The sequence below is a fragment of the Vipera ursinii genome, assembly GCF_947247035.1.
Source record: "Vipera ursinii genome assembly, chromosome: 5".
Lineage (NCBI taxonomy): Eukaryota > Metazoa > Chordata > Lepidosauria > Squamata > Viperidae > Vipera > Vipera ursinii.
Window position 1 is genome coordinate 5,338,384 of NC_139518.1, and position 25,482 is coordinate 5,363,865.

The 25,482-nt window shown below is 43.6% G+C and overlaps 1 protein-coding gene and 1 long non-coding RNA gene across 2 annotated transcripts in view; one reads left to right on the forward strand and one right to left on the reverse strand.

Annotated features, from left to right (window-relative positions):
* Window positions 1–6,746, forward strand: part of LOC310641216 — a 145,552-nt gene extending 138,806 nt beyond the window's left edge. Inside the window, exon 3 of the long non-coding RNA XR_014492691.1 lies at window positions 6,042–6,746. This is a non-coding gene — a long non-coding RNA (uncharacterized lncRNA). The remainder of the gene's footprint in view (window positions 1–6,041) is intronic.
* Window positions 6,747–10,081: 3,335 nt separating this feature from the next.
* LOC310641192 (cytochrome P450 2U1-like) lies at window positions 10,082–24,285 on the reverse strand. Its single transcript, XM_083364045.1, has 6 exons — window positions 24,264–24,285; window positions 23,695–23,871; window positions 20,677–20,818; window positions 15,997–16,184; window positions 11,961–12,102; window positions 10,082–10,283 (listed from the first exon to the last, which is right to left on the reverse strand). Exons 2-6 carry the CDS (start codon window positions 23,845–23,847, stop codon window positions 10,093–10,095), a joined length of 816 nt encoding a protein of 271 aa, XP_083220171.1. The 5' UTR covers window positions 23,848–23,871; window positions 24,264–24,285; the 3' UTR covers window positions 10,082–10,092.
* Between the last annotated feature and the right edge of the window lie 1,197 nt (window positions 24,286–25,482).

Genomic DNA, 25,482 nt, shown 5'->3' on the forward strand with positions numbered 1-25,482 from the left:
CCCCTGCTCTACATGGATGATTTAAAACTGTTTGGAAAAACAAAAACTGAATTGAATTCATTGCAGAAAAGCATTGCGAGTTTAGTAGAACTTGATAATGAAGACTTGATAAAAGCAGTAACACCAGAAGAATGGTGCAAGTATTTAGGAATTTTGGAAGCCTCTGACTTCTTGCACAACCAAGTCAAAAAAGTTGCATCAACACAATACATAAAATAAGTCCAGAAACTCTTGAGATCAAAGCTAAGTGAAGGAATTATTATAAATTAACACTTGGGCAGTGCCTGTAATTCAAATGGAATAATTGATTGAACTCACCTAGAACTTCATAACCTGGATCAAAAGATTAGAAAACTAATGACTATGTACCATGCTCTGCACCCACAAAGTGATATTGATCAATTGTACTTGCCTAGATCTCAGGGTGGCAGAGGATTCTTATAGGTTAAGCAAACTGTGGAAGAGGAAAAAACATGGCTTAAATAACTACATTAAAAAAGCAAAATACTCTCAGTTGAAGGAGGTGATCAAAGGAAACCTCTTCAAAATAGTGGTTCATATATTTCAGTGGTTCATCTCTTACTTTTCTCAGGATCTCGTCTCTTGTAGCTCTTTTTAAAAATCTGACATGCACTTCTCTGGGCACCTTGTTTCTTCTAGCATACTTGGAGTTAATACAAAACACCTGATCTGTTGTATAGGTAGACTAGCATGGGAGTGGTTTCCCACCGGCGGGAAATCCACGAGCCTGGGTTGGGTGGTGTTTCCTGTGGCGGGAGATTCCTGGCCGGGGGTTGGCTAGCGTCCAGCGGCTGCCGGACATATATTGAGCCACCCAGACGGGGATCCCCAGCTGACTCCACGTGTACCAATAAATCACTGCTGCAATACCTCGCTGTGTGTGTGTCGGCGATCCGAACACAACAGTTGCGACGAAGGTGGGATCGTTCGGCAGAACAGCGAAGGAACAAGCGGAAGCCAGCAACGCGCGAAGCGGGAAATTCAAACCGCCATCAACCAAAGCAGCCGATCGCAGGGAACAGAAGCAGAATGGCACAAGTCGGATCTCTGAAGGAATTCAACCCGAATTACCCCGAAGACTGGGAGGAGTACGTCGGCCAGGTCGAGGGATTCATGCTCGTAAACGGTATTACAGACGACCGGAAAAAAGCGGCGGCGCTCCTCACCATCAGCGGCACACCGGTTTACCGGGTTGCCGTAGGACTGTGCCATCCGTTGCCGGTGGCTAGCGTATCGTACGCAGATTTATTGGCGAAGTTAAGGGTTCACTTCACCCCAAAGAGATCAGAGCTATACTGGAGGCGAATCTTTGAAAAAAGGAACCAGAAGCCCGGCGAGTCGATAACACAGTTCGTGGCCGCCGTAAGGGAAGCGGCCCTGCGTTGCAAGTACGATAACTTAGAGATCCGGATCCGCGACCGGGTGGTTTTGGGCTTGCGAGATGAACAGCTTCAGAACAGAATAATTGCAAAGCCCACTGGAGATTTACAAGAGGTGTTGGACGAACTCCTCACCTACGAATCAACAGGGAGACGCGACCCCCCCACAATAGCAATGGCGCGGCAGCTGAAATCAATATGGAAAGCCATGTGGACGGTGGGGAGGTGGACTACACGTGGGAAGCCGACATCAATGAGATCGCCCGAAGGTTCGGGAAGATGCCGGCAAGGACCAACCGCCAGGACAGCACAGATCGAGCAAAAAGGCAACAACAACTACCAACACAACGGTTCCAGAGAGACAACTCAACCCGACCGCGAGGCCCTGACGCCAGGTGCGGCAGCTGCGGCGGCAGCCACCCCCGATCTACCTGCCGGTTCCGCAATGCTAAATGCAGGAACTGCGGAAAGACGGGGCACATTCAAGCAATCTGCCGAGGGAGACCGCGCGACAACCAACTACACGATATCGACGCGTGGGCCTTAGGTAAGGTAACCCCCCAACCGAGTGGCAGAGAGGACCCCAGGCCTAAGGCACGACCCTCCAACTGTGGGAAGGGGGTGGGGGTCAACCACACCGGGAACCCTAGGGTCAATCACATTCTGAGCCCTAAATTAAAAATTGAGGTCCGGCTGCAGGGTATTCCTTGCAGGATGGAAGTGGACTCGGGGGCCTCGGTATCAATCATATCTAGCAGCACCCTAGCACACATCGAAGTGAAGAGTGGGCAGACAATCCCCCTAAAACAAACTAGAATCCAACTAGCGGATTTCCAGAGATCGCCCATAAACGTTAAGGGAAAGGCTACCTTAATAGTCAGCTACAAGGGTTTTAAGGGCCCCTTAGATCTCCTGGTCACCGAGGGCCAGAGAACCAGCCTAGTCGGCCTCAGTTGGTTTAAGGCCCTAGGCATTTGGGTGGGGGGAATAAACACAGTCTACCGCCGGAACCTCAAAGCCGTCTGCGATAATTTCACAGATGTATTTGATGGTTCCTTAGGGAGATACAAAGGCCCCCCATTAATTTTAATCTGGATCCAGCAGTTAAACCCATCAGGCTTAAGGCCCGGAGGGTACCCTTTGCACTTAAGGGAAAAATCGAGGCCGAGTTAGAAAAGTTAGTAGGCCAGGGCGTGCTGGAACCAGTAGAAGGAGGCCCCTGGGAGACACCAATCGTCACTCCCCTTAAACCTAACGGGGACGTGAGGATTTGTGCCGACCATAAAGCCACCCTTAACCTAGCTATGAAAAAACATGCTTACCCGGTCCCGACGGTGAAGCAGGTCCTCATGACGATCCAGGACGGCGCCATATTTGCCAAGCTCGACTTGGCGCAGGCGTATTTGCAACTTACTGTGTCTAAGGAAGCCGCCGAGGCTCAAACGATAGTTACCCACAAGGGGGCGTTTCGAGTCCACAGGCTGCAGTTTGGAATCGCTGCAGCTGCAGGCATCTTCCAAGAAGTGATGGAGAGGACCTTAAAGGGCATACCTGGAGTATGTCCTTACTTCGATGATGTCTTGGTGGCTGGAAAAACTGAGGAAATCTTGGCAGACAGGCTGGAAAAGGTACTGGAAAAATTCAGGGAGGCAGGACTTAAGCTAAAAAGGGAAAAATGTTGCATTGGAGTTAAATCCACTGAATTTTTAGGATACAGGATAGATGCTCAGGGCATACATCCCACGAAGGGAAAAATAAAGGCCATTAAATTAGCACCTGAACCTAAAAATAAGGCAGAACTCCAAGCATTCTTAGGCCTTATAAATTTTTATCACTCATTCCTGCCACATAAAGCTGCCATAGCCGAGCCCTTACACAGACTGTTAGATAAAAAGACCCCGTGGCAGTGGCAGGAAAAACATAAACAAAATTTCCAAACATTGAAGGACATATTGTCCAGCAGATCTATGGTCACACATTTTATAGAGGGCAAACCAATTTACCTCACCTGTGATGCATCACCTTATGGGGTGGGTGCAGTGATTAGCCACATGGACGACCAGGGGGTCCAGAGGCCAATTGCATATTATTCTAGAACCCTAACCAAAGCTGAAAGGAATTATGCGCAGATAGACAGGGAAGCACTAGCCATCGTGGCTGGTGTCAAAAAGTTTCACGACTATCTGTATGGCAGGAACTTCACAATATTTACAGACCATAAACCCCTTTTAGGCCTATTCACCACAGACAGACAGACACCCCAGATCATGTCTCCTAGAATGCTCAGATGGTCTATTTTCCTAGCTGCATACACATTCACCATTAAGCACAGACCGGGAAAGGAGATGGGTCACGCAGATGCTCTTAGCAGACTGCCCCTAATAGATACTGGACCAGACCCAGCTCCAGCGGGTCTTATCTTATCACTGCAAGAACTTCCAGAATGCCCATTGAAAGCTCGGGACATTGCCAAAGCCACCAGCAGGGACCCTATACTCAGCAGGATAGCAACTTGGGTCCAAGGGGGATGGCCTATGGAGAACCCAGACACCAAATTCACACCATACTACAGGAGGAAGGACGAAATGTTGTTACATCAGGGGTGCCTACTGTGGGGGAACAGGGTAGTCATACCAGAGGTACAAAAGAACACAGTCATAACAGAACTGCATGAGGGACACCCAGGGGTGGTGCAAATGAAGGCATTAGCCAGAAGTCATCTGTGGTGGCCGGGACTGGACAAGGCACTTGAGGACAGAGTAGCTGGGTGTTACCTGTGCCAGAAGTCTAGGCCAGAACTGACACACAATCCAGTACACAGGTGGGAGGTGGCTCGCAACCCGTGGTCACGCATACACATAGATTTCGCGGGGCCATTCCAGGGACAGACCTTCTTGGTGGTAGTGGACAGTTACTCCCGGTGGTTGGAGGTCGTGCCTGTAAAGACCACGACAGCTGCTAAAACAATACAGGTCTTGCGGGGACTCTTTGCCACCCATGGGTTACCTGACGTACTGGTCTCTGACAATGGCCCGCAATTCACATCTTCTGAATTTCAGGATTTCCTCAAGGCCAACTGGATTAGGCACGCGACGTCGGCCCCCTTCCACCCCTCCTCCAACGGATTGGCGGAGAGGAACGTCAGGACTACCAAGGAAGCATTGAAAAGGATCATCCAAGGTGATTGGCACCAGAGACTGACCCAGTTCTTGCTGGCCCAACACACAACACCTTGCACTGCAACGGGGAAAAGTCCAGCTGAAATGAGGTGGGGCAGAAGACTGACAACCAAACTAGACAGGCTCCACCCAGACCGGCTGCCCGTGGAAGCTGAACAGGACAGTGCAACCAGGTCCTTGAACATCGGGGATTTAGTGTGGGCCAGGAACTATGGACCGGGGGAAAAGTGGACACAAGGGGTAGTCATAGACAAAACGGGGCCACTATCACACATCATAGAGGGGGAAGGGGAACGGCAGATCAGGAGGCACATTGATCAGTTGAGGAAAAGATGTCTGGAGTTCACTCAGGGGGCGCCCAGCGGGGACCCCATAACACAAGACAACAACAATAGTCTTGACTGGCGGGTAGTTACACCATCGGGCAGGGAAACTGAAACACACCCTAGGCGAGCGGAACCACCACCTCAGGGGAACACGGCTGCACAGCCAGCAGCTCTCATAATAACACAACAACCCATAGACCCGACACCTGCTGCGACACCCCAACAGGCAGCAAGGCCCAACGGGGAAACCAACAACAGAGCTGACATTCCAAGGGGGAGATACCCTGTTAGGGCTCACAAGCCACCCACTTACTTAAAAGATTACGTTAGATAATATAACTCTATCTGGGGGGGAAGGGGTGTTGTATAAGTAGACTAGCAGGGGAGTGGTTTCCCACCGGCAGGAAATCCACGAGCCTGGGTTGGGCGGTGTTTCCTGTGGCGGGAGATTCCCGGCCGGGGGTTGGCTAGTGTCCAGCGGCTGCCGGACATATATTGAGCCACCCGGACGGGGATCCCCAGCTGACTCCACGTGTACCAATAAATCACTGCTGCAATACCTCGCTGTGTGTGTGTCGTCGATCCGAACACAACATGATCGATCTCCCCTTCAATTTGTGACTTCCCCCATCCTAATACGTCTGCCAGCAACTCTGTTATCAATTTTAAGTTCCTTGTCTTTTTGTATGTTTTGGAATCTTAAAAAGTATGATGCCCGCTCCATTTCTATGATCACCAAAGAATATTCCAGTTCTCCATTTATTTGCATCAGGTTTTCATCTTTCAGGTCTTTCAGTTTCTGGTCAACCTCCGTTGACTTATGTTCCATTTTTTGGATTCTTTGTTGATTTTCTGCAATCATCTTTTTGAAGTTTTCCAGTTGGGAGTCTATATTATTAATTTTTGGTTCATTTTGTCTAAGTCACTTTTCGACTCTTCATGATTTTTAGTTGCTGTAGCAGACTGGGCAGCGTTAGCATCATAGATTGCTTGTAGAATTGCTTGGGTGTCCTTCTGTTGGGTATCGGTCTTCTCCTGTTGTAACATTGTAGTAATTGGTTTCTGATAGACTGGGCTTGCAGAGGTTGAAGCAGGGGCAGAAGAGCCTTTTTTCCCCAAGTTTGGATAAGTTAGAGGTGCTCATATTTGTCTTCAAGTCGTATGGTGTTTCTGCCAAATGGCCAAATTTTGTAATCCAATAGGCTCCTAATGGTTAGGAGAGAAGAACCATCGAAGTAGTAAAAATAGTAAAAAATATGGGGATCCACAAAAATAAAGATCCCCCTCAAAAATGGAAGGGGAGCAAAAAAAAAAAAAAAAGAGAGAGAGAGAGACCAGGCAAAAGGAGCAAAATAGGAGGTATCTGGAAAAATAGTAGGGCAAAAAAAAAAAAAGGTTACCCCAAAAAGCATAAAAAATGAGAAAAAAATGAATGCACATGAAAGAGTAAAAGGAAAAAGTAAAAGACAAAAAATGGATCTAAAAATGATAGAAGGAGGTGGTGGGAATAAGTAAAATATAGTAAAAGTAAGTAAAATAAGTAAAATTGTAATCCAGGAAATTATATTCAAAAACCAATAATAAGAATTCCAAGCTTCTCTATATTTATAATCAAAGGGAGTCAAATATCTTCAAAGACAAACTTGTTTAGCAATAGTCTTATCTTGAGAAAAGTAGAGACGCACCAGGCAGGTGTGTATTTTGTGTCCCTCAACTGAAAGCTTTCCGTTCTCATCCATGCCTATCCAGCTTACTCATTCTTCTGCTATGCCAAACACTCCAATCTTACAAATGTGTTTGTGTAGTAGGAGGAGCAGACAGCTGTGTGCACAAATACTCAAACACCCACCTTAGACTGTACCACAACCCAAATCCAGGAGCCCAAATTCCATGGAGGAGGCCGCATCCCATGTCTAATGGAGAGTTAGCCACCTTGGAGTTGTTTTTGGGTGACAAGTTGAAGAAAAGTTGATTCGCTTTTCCAACTCTCCAGCATCTGCACCAATGTTTGTTTGTTTGTTTTTTAATCTTTGAGGGAGATAGTTTGTTAGGAGGGTGCATGACCACAGACTCCTAACCCATGTGGGTGTTAGGGGTCACTGCCAGGGCCTGCTACTTCACATCTCCTGGATCATTTCTGGGAATGCTGGGAAAACATTGGTTTCAGGGAAAAATTAACCTGGGAGCAAATAGATCTCTCATTCCAGATGGACGCCTTTTATTTCATTCCCCTACAGTTGATTTTTATGGCCAAATGTTTTTTTTGATTCATCCCCTTTTCCTTGCTCCCTTTTGTGAGGGGCAGAGCAGGCCAAGAGGTCACCTGTTGGCCTTTCTTTCCCTTGGTGTCACTTGGGTGACTAGTGAGGCCCCCAGAGAGCAGGTAAGCTACATATCACCTGCCGTTCCCCAGAGGGCTCGGAGCCCTTTCTTCTTCCCCTCAGCAATGTCTCCAGCTGAGGAGCTGCTCCCATTTCCTTAGCCCTCTGAGAGGCAGCATGGGCAAGATGGAGGAGGAGAGAAACCCTCTGGCTGGAAAGGCCTCCCTCATACAACCTGGCCTCTTTTCCTTGGGGAAGAAGCCAGGGGTCCTTATATCCTCTGGCTTCTGATGCGCAGGAGGGAAGCCATCTTGCTTCCTTCTGCCAGAAATCCAACAAGAGGGAGCTTTCCGTGTTGCTCCCACTTTGGTCTCTGGTCAGAGATGCAGGATCAGGACCGGCACAGTTGCATTTCACAGTGAGACGCAAACATGGATGCTGCACCATTAATTCCCTTTATTAATGTGTTGCCATTCCCCTCATGAAAGAACCCAAAGTAAGTAGGTGATATTAACATTCCCCATTGAAAATAAAACACCACAAACATAAGAGCCCATTTTTTTTCTTGTCAGTTTGCTTTCAAAGAGACCAAGCTTATAAAAAAACCTCAGCAGCAGACAGAAGCCTCAGCCTGATAATAAATAGATCTCCAGTCCTTTCGCCGTGGCCTCAAAACACTCCTTTTCCACCTGGCTGACCTAGACTGACAGGGATTTTAATTATATTTACAATTCTAACTCTATTTTTTAATTTATTTTAATTTATTTCAAATTTTATTTTAAATTTACTGTACAGAGACCTTTAAGTTTTGTTGTTGTTAGCCGCCCTGAGTCCCTCGGGAGATAGGGCGGGATATAAATCCCATAAATAAATAAATAAATAAATAAATAAATAAATAAATAAATAAATAAATAAATAAATAAATAAACTAGAGGCCTTTATTTGCCTTTGTCAGATTTATACCTGCCTTTTTTATGCAAGCTTCCTTGGCTGAAAGTCCCCCTGGCAGGTGATTTATTTATTTATTTATTTTTAAAAATCCCATTTATATCCCGCCCTTCTCTGAAGACTCAGGGTGGCTTACAATCTAAGCACAAATCAATGTGCTTAGCAATCCAATGTGATGCCACAGATGTGTGGTTTCCCCACTCCCAGCTGATAGAGATGAACTAGTCCACATTTCTCCAGGGAGATTCTGTGACTGAGGATGGGCTCCCCACTCCAGCAGATTCACTATGGTATGGTTCAGTGTATTTTGAAGAGCCAGAAAATGAGTAATGTCAGTAATGAGCTTAATTAGGTATGTTGTGCAGCTGTGTGCTACCTCAGGTCATTTCCTGAGTTACTTATCCAAATCTACCTTCTGTCATGGTTCTGATAGATGAAACCCATCAAAAGAACTTCAAGGCAAGAATTCTTCCTCAAAGAACATTTTATTCAGGAAATAAAGTATCGGCACTACATAGTTGAACCCAAAACTAGTTTCCCTTCCCCCAGATACAAAGTAACAAATTGTAATTCCCACCCCCAATAAGCAGTCATAAATCATGTTCTCCAATTAGCCTCAAACATGGGATTTCTCCCCAGCTCCTCAGCCCGCCAAAACGTTATCAATTCGTCCTTGGATCCCCACAAAGCAGCATTTATTGTTATTGCTAGCTGAGCTCCAGCATTCATCCCAACCCTACTTCTGCACCTGATTTCTAAATAGAAGAAAAAGCATGTTAAAAGCAAAGAGAAAATGGCTGCGATTTTCGTCAATTGTCAGAGCAGGAAACATCCAATGTTTACAGTGTTGACATCTGGTGAATTATAAGGTAACTGAACAGGTAGAATTTGCAATGCAACTAGCCTCATGCAGTCAAGTTTAGCATATTTGCAAATGGATCCATTGAAGGAGGAATCAGTGTTGGTATTTAAATGTCATATAGTTGCCCCACAAATTACATTGTGATCCCACAGTTTGTTCTCAGGTTTGGACCTTTCATTTAGTGACTGCGTGAAGTTGTGACAGTGCCGAATGAATGGTAGTTATTATGGGTCATTGAAGTTAAAGCTGTTGCAGTGGCCTGTTTTCACACGATAGTGAGTTCCAACATTCCCTGCCAGCTTCCCACAAGCAAATCAATGGGGAAGCTGGCAGGAAATCAGTCACATATTTATATGATGTAGTCATGAAAAATCACATTTCACAACTATGTCAACCTGTGACCCCAATTCTGGCCTCAATTCCCAAGAAATACTATGTTCATTTTGCTTCATGTGATGGTTAAAGTGAGATTCCTTAATGAAACTAAAAAAAGATTGTAATCTTTTATTTATTTTTCTTTTAAAAATACATATAGCCCAGGGAGGACCAGAACCCTGATCTTTGGCTGAGGGAGGATGAGGCCAGGAAAATAGAGAAGGGAATTCTGTCAGGATTTTGGCGGGAAGATTTTTGGTGGGAGAGTTGGCTGGAATCCTGAAAGGTGAGAAGGGGCATTTATATCAGACAAGACTAGAAATTTTAGTTAGAATAGCCCTGGAGCTTCTGCTGAGAGAGGAAGAATCAGGGAAAGGAGATGAGGGCTGTCAGTTTCTGGTAGGAAGACTTTGGAGGAGGGAGTTGGCTGGAATCCTGAAAGGAGAGGGGAGATGGCAGAGGCAAACTGACCCAGACAGGGTGTTAAACTGAATAGCAACCCAATACCCAGTTTTAACTTTAAAAAAATATTGTCAGGCCAATTCAAAAATTAACCTCAACGAGAGCAATTGTTTTGAACTGTGATCTTTTCAGTACTGGTGTGACAAAGCCTTGAAACAGAAAAAGACAATAAGATCTATAGAACTCAATAAACATCTAGAATTCTAGTTATTTTCCCTTCTATGGCGTTCTGGAGCGAGGAAGAGCACAGATCTTAAAAGGAAAGGGATGCAGAGTCACTCCTATTACTGGTTCTTCATTCAGCTTCTCCACTCCTTCTGGGAGTTGCAACCTAAATGCCCTCAGTAGGCTGGTGAACAGAATGAAGACCTGAATCCTTGCAAAGAGTTCCCCCAAGCAGCTCCGAGCACCTACAGTGAAAATAAAATAAAAACACAAAAACAGTAGTCTCAACCTTTACTGCCTATTCATTGACCATTTAGGACATTTAACAACAATCTAAAATGGTATCTCAAACTGGTGGAGCAAGGCCTCCTTCATTCACTAAGCCAATACCAATTAACAGGAATAGAGTCTGCCTGAGTGGATAGTTTTAATAAATTTCATGAAACAAAGATGTATCAGTACAAACCCAAGGCTTACCTAGTCCAAGCTTCTGTTTCTATTGTAGAAATTAGGTATTGATGGGAAGACACCAGCAGGAACTGATTAGTGCAATTCTATATTAGTAACCATTTTTGTAGCCACTGTTCTCTTTTTTTATTCATTTAGATTCATTAGAATAGTCGACATGAAAGAACTATCTTAGGCTGAGAGTTTTTCAGGGTCTGGTTCCTCTTTCACACCCAGTCATGAGAAATCCCTAACCAAGATTAGCACTTTTGCCTGAAGAAAGAGGAAGGAGGCTTTATCCACATTTTAACATGCTTCAGCAGATGCATTGCTTTTTATTTTTCTCAAATCTCTTTTCCAACAGGTTTTAGCAATCCCATATATGGTTTTGTATCCCTGCATTTTCCGACAATGAAAAGAAGGGCTACATTTAAGGAAGCAGTTGTAGAGGCGATTCCTTGTAGGACAGAGTCACCTTGCAGGGAAAACAGTTGGCATAATAAATAAATATACAAACAAATAAATTTGTAATAATTAAGAGAAGATGGTTGGATTAGCTGCTCTAAAAACAGTAATTTCTACATTTTTTATTGCTTTGCAGAACTCTTTTTATCTCCAATGAGTTGCCATTCTTCCCCACAGCTCAGCATACAGGATACGAAGGACCCCATCTTATATGTGTGATTTGAGCTGCTTCCTCTAATTCTTTCTCAAGTCTTTCCTCTGACTCAACCCATTGTCCTCTTCTAAATCATTATCTTTGGATATCATATACCACCAGCCCTTGATTCAGGATGGTGAGGTCTGATAGTGGTGACTGCGGTACATCAGATGCTCCTTCCCCAACTGTAGTAAATATACAAGGAAGCCCTCATTCCTGATCGACTTACCTTTTTCTCTCTTTTCTTCAAGCTGGGACCATTTTTTAAACAAAAATAGAGAGGAAGCATACAGTCCCAGGCCACTGCATAATGATCCTTTGGACCCTCTATGGATGTATTTCTGCTCTTTTTAACCCTGCCAGATGCTCTGGGGTGAGAGTGGAGGATCCATAAGATAAGGAGTATGGGGCCTCATTCTTTGGAGATCCACTCTGGGACTTTTGTCTCATCTTAGGAAAAATAAGGATGACAAGATTTGACCACACAACTCACTGACTGGAGCTAATATAGCTGTGTGCATTCTTGAGTTTTACTTACAGTAGGTTAATCTAAAACCAGGAGAATTGCATCACTGAATATTTCTTTCGGTTTTCATGCTACGCTGTTCTCCCCGCCCCTCCCCCATTGATCCAGTTACATATAGTGGAAAAGAAGCTTCTTAATTTTCCTTCCCCCAAATCCCCAGTAGATATAGACTAAATGTTATTTTGCCCTTTAACCTGCGCACTTTCAAATGCAATCTCTTTCCTTGCAAGCAAAAGAAACCTACACATTTTTTTCCTTTTACGAAAGAGAAAGAAACCTACATATTACCTGCTCCAAATGGCATAAATGCTTCTTTAGTGACAAAATGTCCTTCTTTGTCCAGAAAATGGTTGGGGTTGAATTTTTCAGGCGTCTCCCATTGTTCAGGATCAAGGAGACAAGAACGCAGGTTTGGTAATATGATAGCTCCCTAAAATGAAGAAAGAGAGAAATGGAAGCATCTAGACCAGGGGGCCCCAACCTTTGGGGCACTAGGGACTGGTTCTGTAGAGAGAGATTTTTCCATGGACCAGAGGTATGTGTGTGTTTCGCATGCTGCCTGCATCCCACGGATGCTTGTTTGAGCGGTCCTGTTTCTAGCATGTCATGGACTGGTGCTGGTCCATGGACCAGGGTTGGGGACCCCTGAACTAGACCATCTCATTTGTTTTTGGTTATTCTATTTGTTTTCCTTGCACGTTTCAAGTATATATTTAGTTATATTCAGGTAGTTAGTTTTTTGTAGTGGTTAAGGTGCTAGCCTGGAAAAACCAGGAGACTATGAGTTCTAGTCCCAGTTTAGGCAAGAAAGCTGGCTGGATGACCCTCTATCAACCCAAACCATCTCACAGGGTTGTTGTGGAAAAAAGAGGAGGAAAGAATATTAGGTATGTTTGTTGCCTTAAGTTGGGATAAAAATCCAACCTAATATTAATAAAATACTTCAAGCACTACCTGTGCTTAATCTGCAGGCTACTTCTGCAACCTCCCTTTTATTTCTTAATTTGTAGCCTGCATTTATTATGTTTAGGAATAATTAATCTGTCTTTTTGCTTTGACTCCCATCTCTTCTCTTCCTGGAAACAGCTGAGAGGCAAATGGGGTCTATCAACAAGCCAGGTTATCCTTCATTGAGATCATTCGTTTCTGAAAGTCTTGTGTGTTAGTGCTAATTTTCCCAAATGAAAGCCACTAACACAAAGTCTTGAGTTACAGCCTAGAGCACAGGTCGGCAACCTGCGGCTCCCAGGCCTCCTCCCTCTGCCATGTTTACTTTTTTAAAAAAATAATCAATTTAAACTTCTCACAAAAAAACTTGAAAAGTTTAAATTGATTGGTTGGTTTGTGGGACCGCCCACAAACCATTTGTGGGACCACCCACAAACCTCTGTTTTTTTAACTGTACTTGGCAGAGTGGAGGAAGAGAGGAAGAAGTAAAAAGGTGAGCAGGGTGGGGTGGCGGAGGCTTGCAGATCTGCTGCCTTCGCCACCCCTTCGTTTGCGGTGGGGGAGGTTAGGGTTAAGGTTACCCCCTTCTCCTCGCTGAGGAGCCCTAGCAGCCCCAGCAGGGAGAAGGCGCCTTCCCCCCCCTTCGTTCTCCTCACTGTGGGAGAAGGCGCGTTTCCCCCCCTTCTCCTTGCCGTGGCTAGCAGCCTCGGCAGGGAGAAGGAAAGGGCGATTTCGCCCCTTCTCCTTGCCACAGCTAGCAGCCCCGGTGAGGGAGAAGGCGCGTCCCCCCTTCCTTCTCCCTGCCATGGCTAGCAGCCCCGGCAGGGAGAAGGGGCAATTTGCCCTCCCCTTCCTATGAGGGGAGGCGGCAGGAGCTCGCCGGGGGTGCTGCTGCCACCTCTCGCCTCTCCCTTCGCTGTTTGGACCATCGTGGGACTGCTTGGACCCACGTGCTAAAATCCCCGCCATGGCCGCCTCCGCTCCGGTCTGGGCAGGGAGCGCCTGGTCAGGCCCTCCTCAGTCTGTGGAGGAACAAGCGAGGCGCTGCGTGAATCTCCGCCAGCGCTAGTCCTGGGGCGGTTGGGACGGAGCGCTGTCACTCTGCTCGGGCACTTTTGGCGGGACAGGGAAGAATTGGCACGTGCAGATTGAAGTTCTCTCTCTCTCTCTCTCTCTCTCTCTTTCTCTCTTTGGCGGCGGCGGGGAAGAGAGAGAGAAGGACAAGGGAGGGGGCGAGGCGTTAAAACCCCCGCTCCAGTGGCCGCCTCCGGACTAGCGAGGATGTTGCCTGAGGTAATGGTGGGCGAGGGAGGCGGAGGCAAGCTTGGCAGAGCGGAGCTGAGCAAAGAGAGGATGGCAGGCAGCCCCACCAGAGCCGGCTGATGGGAAGAGAGAGAGAGAGAGAGTGCGCGTGCACTCTCCAAACCGCCGCCGTCCCGTTTGCACAGCTGCCACGTTCGTTCATGTTTGATGAGCGTGGCAGACCTCCAAACGGGACGGCAGCGGTTTGGAGAGTGCACGCGCACCTCTCCAAACTGCTACCGTCCTCTTTGCACAGCTGCTGCGTTTGTCCGTGTTTCTTTCAATTTCTTTTAAACATGGAGGAATGCAGCAGCTCTGCAAATGGGGCGGTGGCGGTTTGGAGAGCTGCTGCATTCATCAAACGCAGAGGTTTGGAGGTCCCGGGAGAGGGGCAGGGCATTCGGGTGGCTCCGGCGGCGCCCGGGCTGAAGGCGTCGCAGCAACCCAGTGCCCATCGCCTGTGAGTCTGTCCCTCCCCTCACCCCCCCCCGTGTAAACTGGCGGCACTGGGCAGCGACAGGTGCATGCGGCTCAGCATGCGGTGCAGGTGTAGGGGTAGTGTATGTTTTTGCTTGTTCTGCACATGCGCGTGCGTGCCCACGTGCATGCCTACATGCGCGTGCACATCTTGCAGCTCCCACTTTTTTGTGTGTACGATGGAACCGGTTCTGAGTGGCTCTTTTGCTGTTTTGGGTTGCTGACCCCTGGCCTAGAGAGAAGGCCAGCGTATAGCAAATACAAGGGGTCATTTATGCATATGTGCCAAAAGAAAAGTGTGCCAACAGAGTTGTAGAAGCAGGCAGCATTGATGGTTTGATACAACAGTGAAAGAAGTGAACAGCAAGCAGACAGCGTAAGTTTAAAAAGTAATCCTCATTCACACCTAGACATCAGCTAGGAATAATAATCAGAAGAGGAAACTGAGGCCCAGACAATGATTTCCACCATGAATGCTGCTCTATATTACCAAGAGGGATGTGAATCACTAAATCATGTATATGGAAAAATAACTGCAAAGGAGAAGACTTAAGAGTTTAATAAAAAATAAGCATTAGAGGACAGGCTATTTAAAAAATGGCCAGCACCTGTACTTCTGCTGTCCCTTTAAGGTCTCTCCCTAGCCAAATTAGCAACTGTTCACTATAAAAGTTGAACAGAGAGGCAGGTGTGGTGTGTTTGTCTGTGGAAATAAAGCACCTGAAGTAGTCTAAAACAGGCGGAAAGATATTCTCCAGTAGTAGGACTCATCAGGTGTAAGTTGGAGAGCTGTAGGAGGATTTGTAGTAATAGTGGGGACAAGTGGAATAGTGAGTAGTGAGTGCTGGCCTTTGAGAGTTTGTGTGTGTATTGCCTAGGTCTTACGTTGTTGGGTTGTCTCTCTTGTGTTATGGAGCCCACTGAGTTCGGTATACTTAAAAGAACCATGATAATAAGGTACTGAAACTTCTCAGGTGAGTTACTGGAAGAAAGCTTTGGGTTGGAAGTTGGCCTAGTGTGATAAGCCGGAAGTCTGACAAAACCAGCATTCATACATTCTTCCTTGAAAGACATGCTTAGCATAGCAGGAAGTGGAGCTCTTTGATTTAAACACTGCATTCCAACAAAGTTTTAGCAAAGAGTGGAAGTTCAACAGGGCATCCATATACAGATCCAGCTCTTAAAAGATGATTAGGGGGCTGGAGGCTAAAATGTATGATGTATGATGAACAGTGGCAGAGTGGTGTGTCTAGTCTAACAAAGAGAAGGACTAGATACGACATGATAGCAGTCTTTCAATATTTGAGAGACTGTCAACCTCTTCTTCTAAGCATCCAATGGCAGGACAAGAAACTTATCAAAGACAGATTCAACCAAGAACTAAGAAATGTCCTGACAGTGAGAACAATTGATTGGTGAAATTATTGTTTTCACTGGGGGTTGTGGGTGATCCATCAGGTTTTTAAGAAAAGATTGGATAGTCATTTGTCCGGAATGATATAGGGTCACCTGTCCAAGGAGGCGAATTGGAACAGAAGACCTCTAATGTCCCTTCCAACTCTGTTATTCTGCACTTGGAATTCAGAAAGATTCACACCTTGGGAATGAGAAATCCATTGAGGTAAACATCCTTCACACATTTTCTTTGTATTCCAAATAATATGATGAATTTGCTTCGTATAATCTCATGAATCACAGCATTGGTGTAGGGCAGATTCCTCCGATCTCCGTAACAGATGGAGTGAGATGGATCCAAAACTGTTTCTATCTCCTTGTAGACCTTGTCTGAAAAAAAGGGTAAAAAAGTAACTTTTATTGAAGAACTTATAAATTATCTCAGAAAATAAGTAAGATGAATGTGGAGAGATACTTTTCCACCTGGATTATTTCATGTGGTTGCCCTTAAAGAGATTTTGAATAGTAAGTCAGCTGGAGTATAAAATTCTGAGAACAGGAAAGGATGATTAGCACTCATTGATGGAAGTGAAAATAATTGTGTAAAAAGTAGTACCACTGTCCCATTCCAAACTGCCACCATTGCTCACTGTAGCTTCTGCTCCATAACAACTGTAACTTTAAGAAGTATTAAAGCTGAGAAGATGAGCCAAAGAATGCTGGGAAGTTCCTATTTCTAGGGATCCCCTATTATTTCTTACATCTGTTGGAAGATTAACTGAATATCAGCCTTGGAGGATCTCATCTTTGATCCAAATCAGTCAAGCAGTGCACATGTTTTTCCATCTAGAATATTGTGTTCTGTGTATACCAAAATACCACTTTATAATGTCTTGATAAGATCACACTTGAAATACAGTATTACATCCAGTTTTGGTTGCCACAATCTAAAAAGATGTTGAGACTCTAGAAAGAGTGCAGATAAGAGCAACACCATTCGCAACAACGGTATATATCCTGGAGTGGAAAAAATGGATTGATTACATCCAGAATAAATATGGGACTAAAAAGTTTCATTTAGCATTTGAATAAGTACCGATGTGATATTTATATTGCTTGTAGTCATTTTATAAGAGCTAAAGTGCGATAGACTTAATAGTTCTTAATAGTTTATTGTTGTTAGCATATGGTAGATTATGATTGTTTTTACTTTTATACCTTGTATTTAGCTCTGGGAAGTCGGGGAGGGGGGAAGGGGAGGGGGGGAGGGTTGGGTTGGACTGGGAAGAGGGGGTGGGGGTGGGGAGGGGTTTTGTTAAAGATAAAATGTATTGAAAAACTTTTCAATAAAAATGATTAGGAGACATACCACTGAGAAAGAAAAGCAAGAAATCCAAGAAGAAACCAGCATGTCTGCACAAATCACACTCCAACGAACTAAATGTCAAAAAGGACAAACCCAAAAAATGTAAAGAGGGGCACATAACTAAAGCTGATTATCAGCAGATAGCTGATAATGCAAAGATGAAGTCAGGAAAGCAAAGGCTCAGAACGAACAAAGATTAGCAATAGAAATAAAGGACAAAAAAAAGCTTCTTCCAACATATTAACAACCAGAAAAAAAAATCAAGGAAACTAGGCCCGCTAAAGAGAGAAGATGGCAAGGAAATTACAGGCAACATGGAGAAAGCAGAGCCGCTTAATTTATACTTTGTGTCAGTCTCCACGAAAAAAGAAACTATAGCTGAACACACCAAAAAATCCACTGCAAAAGACATACTAGAAACAAAAATTAAAATAAACAAGTAAATGGTAAGGGAACACCTATCCAACCTTGACGAATATAAATCACAGGGACCTGACAAGCTACATCCCAGAATTTTGAGAGAGCTGACAAATGTTATCTCAGATATGTTGCACCACATCTTTCATAAATCCTGGAGCACTGGGGAAGTACCAGAGGATTGGAAAAGGCTGATATGCCCCCATCTTCAAGAAAGGGGGGAAAAAGAGACCCAGGAAACTAGAAACCAACCAGTTTAACATCAATACCTGGGAAGATCCTAGAAAAGATAATCAAAAAACTGATCTGCAAACAACTAGAAGCAAACAAAGTCACAACTAGTAGCCAGCATGGGTTTGTTAAAAACATATCATGCCAAACCAATCTCATCTCATTCTTCAATAAATTGACTAAATTAATAGGCCAGCGAAATACAGTGGACGTAGTATACTTAGATTTCAGTAAGGCATTTGACAAGGTAGACCATAACCTACTCCTTGGTAAACTAGGAAAAGGTAGGATAGACAACATCACCACTAGATAGATCTGTAGCTGGCTAACAAACTGTACCCAATGAGTAGTCCTCAATGGCACAACATCCACACAGAGATAAGTAAAAAGTGGGGTACCACAAGGTTCCATCTTAGGCCCAGTACTCTTCAACATTTTCATCAATGACTTACATGAGAGAATAGAAGGGGAACTCATCAAATTCACAGATTACACCAAACTGGCAGGAGTAGTGAACACCCCAGAAGACAAACTCAGGATCCAAAAGTGGGCCCTATCCAACAAAATGAGTTTCAATGTGGAGAAAAGCAAAATCTTACATTTAGGAAAGGGGGAAAAAGGCACAAATACAGTTTGGGCGAGACCTGGCTTAAAAACAGTAACTCTGAGAGGGACCTTGGAGTCCTAGTGGACGATCACTTGACTATGAGCCAGCAGTGTGCAGCAGCAACCAAAAAAGCTCATGCAATCCTGGGCTGTTTAAACAGGGGTATAGAATCAAGATCACATAAAGTAATATTACCGCTTTATAAAGCCCTAATAAGACCACACCTGGAATACTGCAGCCAATTTTGGTCACCATATCACAAAAAAGATGTTGAGAGTTTGGGAAAAAATCAGAGAAGAGCAACTAAGATGATCAGGGGCCTGGAGACTGAAACATACAAAGAAGGGCTATGGGACTTGGGTTTGGCTAGTCTAAAGAAAAGAAGACATAGGGGAGACTTCATAGCAGTGTTCCAGTATCTGAGGGGCTGCCACAAGGCAGAGGGGGGCAGGTTGTTCACCAAAGCACCAGAGGGAAGGACAAGAAACAATGGTTGGAAACTGATCAAAGAGAGAAACAACTTGGAATTGAGGAGAAACTTCCTGACAGTGAGGACAATCAACCAATGAAACAGCTTATCCCCAGAAATTGTGGGTACTCCATCACTGGAGATTTTTAAGAGGAGACTGGACATTCACCTGTCTGAGACAGTATAGGTTCTCCTGCTTAAGCAGGGGGCTGGACTAGAAGACCTCCAAGTTCCCTTCCAGCTTCTATTTTTCTCTACTCTACTCTACTCTACTTTACTCTCTATTCCATTCTGTTCTGTTCTGTTCTGTTCTGTTCGATTCGATTGAAAAGAAGGACCAGGGGTGACATAATAGCAGTGTTCCAATAATAGCTAAGGGTTTGCCACAAAGAAAAGGGAATCCTGGTATTCTCCAAAGCATCTGAGTGTAGGACAAGAGGCAACAGACAGAAACTAATCAAGGAGAGAAGCAACCTAGAACTAAGAAAAAATGTCCTGACAGTTATAACATTAATCAGTGGAACAATCTGCCTCCAGAGGTTGTGGGTGCTCCAACCCTGCAAACTTTCAAGAAGAGATTGGACAACCATTTGTCTGAAATGGCATGGGATTTCCTGCCTGAGCAAGGGATGGACTAGAATTTAATTTAATTTATTAATATTTCTATACCGCCCTTCTCCCGAAGGACTCAGGGTGGTGTACAGGGCAAGAATAAAACACAAAGCTACAAAAATTAAAAAGTAATTAAATACATGCCCATAAAAAACAATAAATACATTAATAAAACCCCAATAAAATGATAGTAAAAACCCCACCAATCCCCCCTCAGGCCAGGCCGGCTTGTTCGAACAGGTATGTTTTCAGATCGCGGCGAAAGGAGCGAAGATCAGGCGCCGTCCGGAGCTCAACCGGTAACTGGTTCCATAGCTCCGGGGCGCCCACAGAGAAAGACCTCCCCCTGGGGGCCACCAATCTACATTCTCTGACCGGTGGCACCCTGAGGAGGCCCTCTCTGTGGGAACGCACAGGGCGGAGGGAAGTTGACGCCGGCAGCATGTGTTCCCTGAGGTACTCCGGACCCCTGCCATGTAGGGCTTTAAACACCATGAAGACCTCCAATGTCCCTTCCAACACTTATTCTGAGAAGGCAACCATTTCTGGAGGTTGAATATAATTCTGAAATTGGATAAGGAACTATATATTCTGGAATATACATATATTAACAGGGCTTTTTTCTCATAGAACGCTCAGAACGGAGTTCTGGCACCTTTTTTGGATAGAACCTTGTAGGGTAGGCAAGGCGGGTTGTATGACATGTGTGAGTTCTGGCACCTTTTTATTTTACAAAAAAAGCACTGTATATTAATATTCTATCTAGCGTGACATTGTAGAGGAATTGTAAAAGGTAAAGGTAAAGTTTTCCCCACACATACGTGCTAGTTGTTTCCAACTCTAGGGGCCGGTGCTCATCTCCGTTTTCAAGCCGAAGAGCCAGTGCTTGTCTGAGGACGTCTCCATGGTCATGTGGCCGGCATGACTAGATGCCAAAGGCGCACGGAACGCTGGTACCTTCCCACCGTAGTGGTCCCTATTTTTCTACTTGCATATTTTATGTGCTTTCGAACTGCTAGGTTGGCAGAAGCTGGGACGCTCACTCTGTTATGCGGCACTCAGGATTCGACCCGCCAATCTGCTGACCTTCTGATCGACAAGCTCAGCGTCCTAACCCACTGAGCCACCGCATCCACCAGGGGAATTGTACTTCCCATTAAAAATTCTACTTTATTGTCACCTTGGATATCTGGATGAGTTGCCATTAGTAGCAATGCCCATTGCAGAACACTACTAGTTGTGTCTGTCCCAGCAATAAAGATGTCACCAAGGCAATGAGCCAAGTTGTCTTCATCATAGGTAGAATTTGGATCATCCTTGCTCTAAAGTTAACAGTGAGAAAGGTAAAATGTCATTTTCCTATTATTATTGTTATTGTTATTGATCATTGCACAGTCACCCAGATGTTCAGACTGGATTTGGCATTTTTGTTTACCTATCAAGTCCTTACCAAGGACCTGGGATAGGCAGATGTGGATGTTTGAATTGATGGTGTTACAGATATTGTCGCAGGATGGAAGCTGTTCCCGTAAGGCCGCCTTTTGCAATTACTGATGGCAAATTTGTCAATGACAATGGCGTCCAAGTGGTGCTCCAGTTGTTTTGGGATTGGATCCAAGGCGCTGATTACTAGTGATGCTACGCTTGCTTGCCTTTGCCAAAGTCGTTCTATTTCTTTTTTTTTTAGAAATGTTTTGTTTAGTTTTTACAATAACATCATAGTTGTTCTATTTCTATTTGTAGGTCTAGAATGACTGTGGCAAAGGCAAGCAAAGGTAGTACCAATAGGAATAAGCTCTTTGGGTGCAATCCCCAAACTACTATTACTATTGTTGTTGTTGTTATTTCTTTCCCAAACCTAGTGTTTCCCTTTCTAGTTCATGGTCCATTTTCTCTGTAGAGATTGAAGCTGTATTTAAACCATCAGGATGAAATAGGGCTAGAGACAGTGATTATAAAAGTGGGACATATTTATGAAATATATAGACCATATTTTGATAACTTCAGTGAAACTAAATATTAGGAACAATTTTGACTCATCATTGAGCTTCCGCCCCTATAAAAAATTTTAAACTGTGTCTGGGGTACATTATAAATTCTTTTATTAGCTCAAAGTGAAGTCATCTCAGAGCTATTAATTTCTCTTTCTCTGTGTATGTGTGAAACAGACTTTATTCATGTAAGGAGAATAAGCCATTCACCAATTATGCCACTGAGCTATATGCACTGACATGGAAGGATGTGGTGTTTCATCTGATGCTTCTCTTTATTAATCATATTTTTGTCTTTATACTATACTACTACAGTAGTATATGATATCCTTTCCCAAAATTCAAGTTGGCCAATGCAACACTTAATAAATTCATTCATTCATTCATTCATTCATTCATTCATTCATTCATTCATTCATTCATTCATTCATTCATTTATTTATTTATTTATTCATTCATTCATTTATTTATTTATTTATTTATTTATTTATTTATTTATTTATTTATTTATTTATTTATTTATTTATTTATTTGACTTATATACCGCCCTATTCCCATAGGACTTAGGGCAGTTTGCAGAGCAATTAAAACCATACAATACAAAAGTTAAAATAAATTTAAAACAATTAATTAAATTTAAGCCCAAAAGTTAAAACTTTAAAACCCAATTAAAAACCCCTCAGTCTAGGCCAGACAGCTCAAAGAGCCAAGTTTTAAGGTCCCGGTGAAATGAACGGAGGTCGGAGGCAGTTCTAAGTTCCCTCGGAAGTTGGTTCTAAAGGGCAGGCGCACCCACAGAGAAGGTCCTCTCTCTGGGAGTCACCCGCCGGCAATCCTTCACCGGCGGTACCCTAAGAAGGCCCTCCCTGTGGGAGCGCACAGGACGATGGGGAGTTAATGTCGGCAGCAGGTGTTCCCTCAGATAATCCGGACCCAAGCCATTTACGGCTTTATAGGTCTGTCTATCTCCTCTTCTTTCAGGAGAACCAATTTGATGCAGTGGTTTAGGCACCAGGCTAGAAAGTGATAAACCATGGGTTCTAGACCTGCCTTGGTCACAAAGCCAGCTGGGTGATCTTGGGCCAGTCACCTTCTCTCAGCCCTATACAGGAGGCAGTGGCAAGCCACCTCTGAAAACCTTTCCAAGAAAACTGCTAGGCAATTTCCAGCCACTGGAGACAATTGAACAGAAGGAAAAAAAAAACCATCCTGCTGTGTGTGATGTGTCCTTGGACTGGATTTGTTTCTCTTGCTCTTAAAAAATAATATTTTTCATCCTTTGTTACAGCAAGAGCTACTTTAACAAGAACTAGAAAACTGAACATGCTGACCAATCCTGTGGTAAAGACTCTGGAAAGTAACCTAGATAGCAATCAGCAAGAACACAAACCCAAACAAAAAGATCTTGGACATACAGTATTTTGTTAAAGTCCAGTGAAACAAAATCAAATTTGTAGGTTCTGTTGTTATAGCTAATCTCAAAGTTATCTTAACTTCTGTGGACTGGCTTTTGTGGTCTGCTCTACCTAATGGGACTGAGACATATGCATCATATTTTTGATCAGAGTAGGAATAGCCACTGATCCTTTCTGGTTGTGAACCAATAGTATGTTAATTGTTTCTGTTGTAGTTAAATCAACTGCGTCAATATTGTCCACGCAAGTGATTATGGCAGGAGGGGGAATAGATGGCAATCTTATTCCATGGTGACAGGTATCTACTCCAACAACATGGAGAATTGTTTGCAACTCCTATTTACAGTTGAAAGAAGAAGCTCCCAATATCTTAATCAAGTAGAATTGCCACAGAAAGCAAATAAGGCTGTCCTTAACTTACAATTCACTCAGTGACCGTTTAAAGTTATAAAGGCACTGAAAAAAGTGACTTATGATCATTTTGTTATACTTAGGACTATTGTAGTATCCCTACAATCGTGTGATTTACATTCAGATGCTTGCCAACTGACTCACGGTTGGAGTGTCCCAGGGTCATGTGATCCCCTTTTGCAACCTTCTGCCAAGAAATTTCAATGGGGAAACCAGATTCACTTAGCCCTGTTACAACAGTGGTGATTCATTTAACAAATTCATTCATTTATGGCAAGAAAAGCCATAACACTGGGTAAAACTCAGTTAACAAATTTCTCACTTAGCAACCTAAATTTTGGGCTTGATTGTGGTCACATGTTGAAGACTACCTGTACTTACTTTCTCCATTTGAAGCAAATAGTAATCAATGAAATCTTGTGGTTCATGCAGGTTTTGGTACTCTTTATGATGTGTGATCTCCTTCTTTATAATAGCAAGTATATTCTCCCCAGCAGACAAGGCTTTCTGTTGAGGCCCTGGGAGATAGTGCATGATAAATGGAAAAAATTCATATATCTACAAAGAAGAGAAAGCAAATCCTGTTAAAAGACAGCAGGACGCATGAACCATAAATCAATTTCTATAAATTACAATTTCAGCCTCATGATCTGTCACCATATCTGATATTGAACAAATTTCTTTGATTCTAACTGCATGAAGTTTTGAATATAGAAAGAAGCAGACAAACCCTGATAAACATATATTCCCTTGATTGCTAACAAAAGTCAACAAAGGAATACACAAATGTATAGAATTTCTATTCTAGGCTAGGTTTCTAAACACATAATACCATCAAACAGTCCAATTTATATTCCCAAAATTATCTGGTTCTCATGTACTTTCCAAATTATTCAACATATATATATCATCACTCAGAGAAGAAGGAGGGCAGTGACCACAATACTCACGATGTGGGAAAAGGTTGTTAAAAAATTTAAAAGAATGTCCGTGGATTCCATCAATTCCAGAAACTCCTTGTCTTTAGTGGGAAAACAATGCCCCAAAACCATAGCACAGATCACAGTGCCAACAAAATGTGTAATGTACACTGAGGGGTCAAATGGCTGTCCTGATAACAGAAAACTTTCATTAATATTAACATTAATTCTGGCTCTCCTGTTAATAATAAAAGCAATTTGGTCTAACAGAGCTTATTAAAAATTAATAATGCTGGGAGTAAAAAGTTAATGAGCCCTAGTAAAGCCCAGTAGAAAATCAAACAGATTGCATTTGTTGTTGTTGTTGTTGTTAGTTGTGAAGTCGTGTCCGACCCATCGCGACCCTATGGACAATGTTCCTCCAGGCCTTCCTGTCCTCTACCATCTTCCATTTAAGCTCACACCTACTGCTTCAGTGACTCCATCCAGTCACCTCATTCTCTGTCGTCCCCTTCTTCTATTGCCCTCAATCTTTCCCAGCATGAGGCTCTTCTCCAGTGAATCCTTCCTTCTCATTAGGTGGCCAAAGTATTTGAGTTTTAGCTTCAGGATCTGGCCTTCTAAAGATTGCATTTAGTAGAAGATAAAACAGATTCCTGACAAAACTAACAGATAAATATTTCTCCCAAAAGGTAGAGAAGGGAACTAGAGGGTCAGCCAGTGGACTTAATTCTCACTAACAGAGATGAAATGTTAGAAGCTGTGGAAGTTATGAGAACCTTGGGGGGGGAAGTGATCATGCAATATTGGAATTCAACATTATGCAAGCTCAAGCAATAGAGAAAAGTCAAACTAAAGTCTTGGACTTCAAGAGAGCTGATTTCAATAAATTTAGAGCTTGAGGAGGATTCCATGGAGGAGAATCCTCAAGGGGAAAACAACCAAGAAGCTTGGAAAAGTTTGAAAAGTGAGATTATAAAATCCCAATCTAGCCGAATTCCAATAAAGCAGAAAAATAAGAGATTTCAAAAGAAACCAGCATGACTGCAGAAAAAAAAACCCTCTGATAAACTGAAAGACAAAAAGGACACATATAATAAGTGGAAAGAGAGGCACATAACTAAGGCAGAATATCAGCAAATAGCCCAAAGTTGCAAAGATGAAGTCAGGAAAGCTAAGGCCCAGAATGAACTAAGGCTTGAAACAAAAGTAAAAAAAAATATGTATAAAAAAGCTGCTTTCAACATGT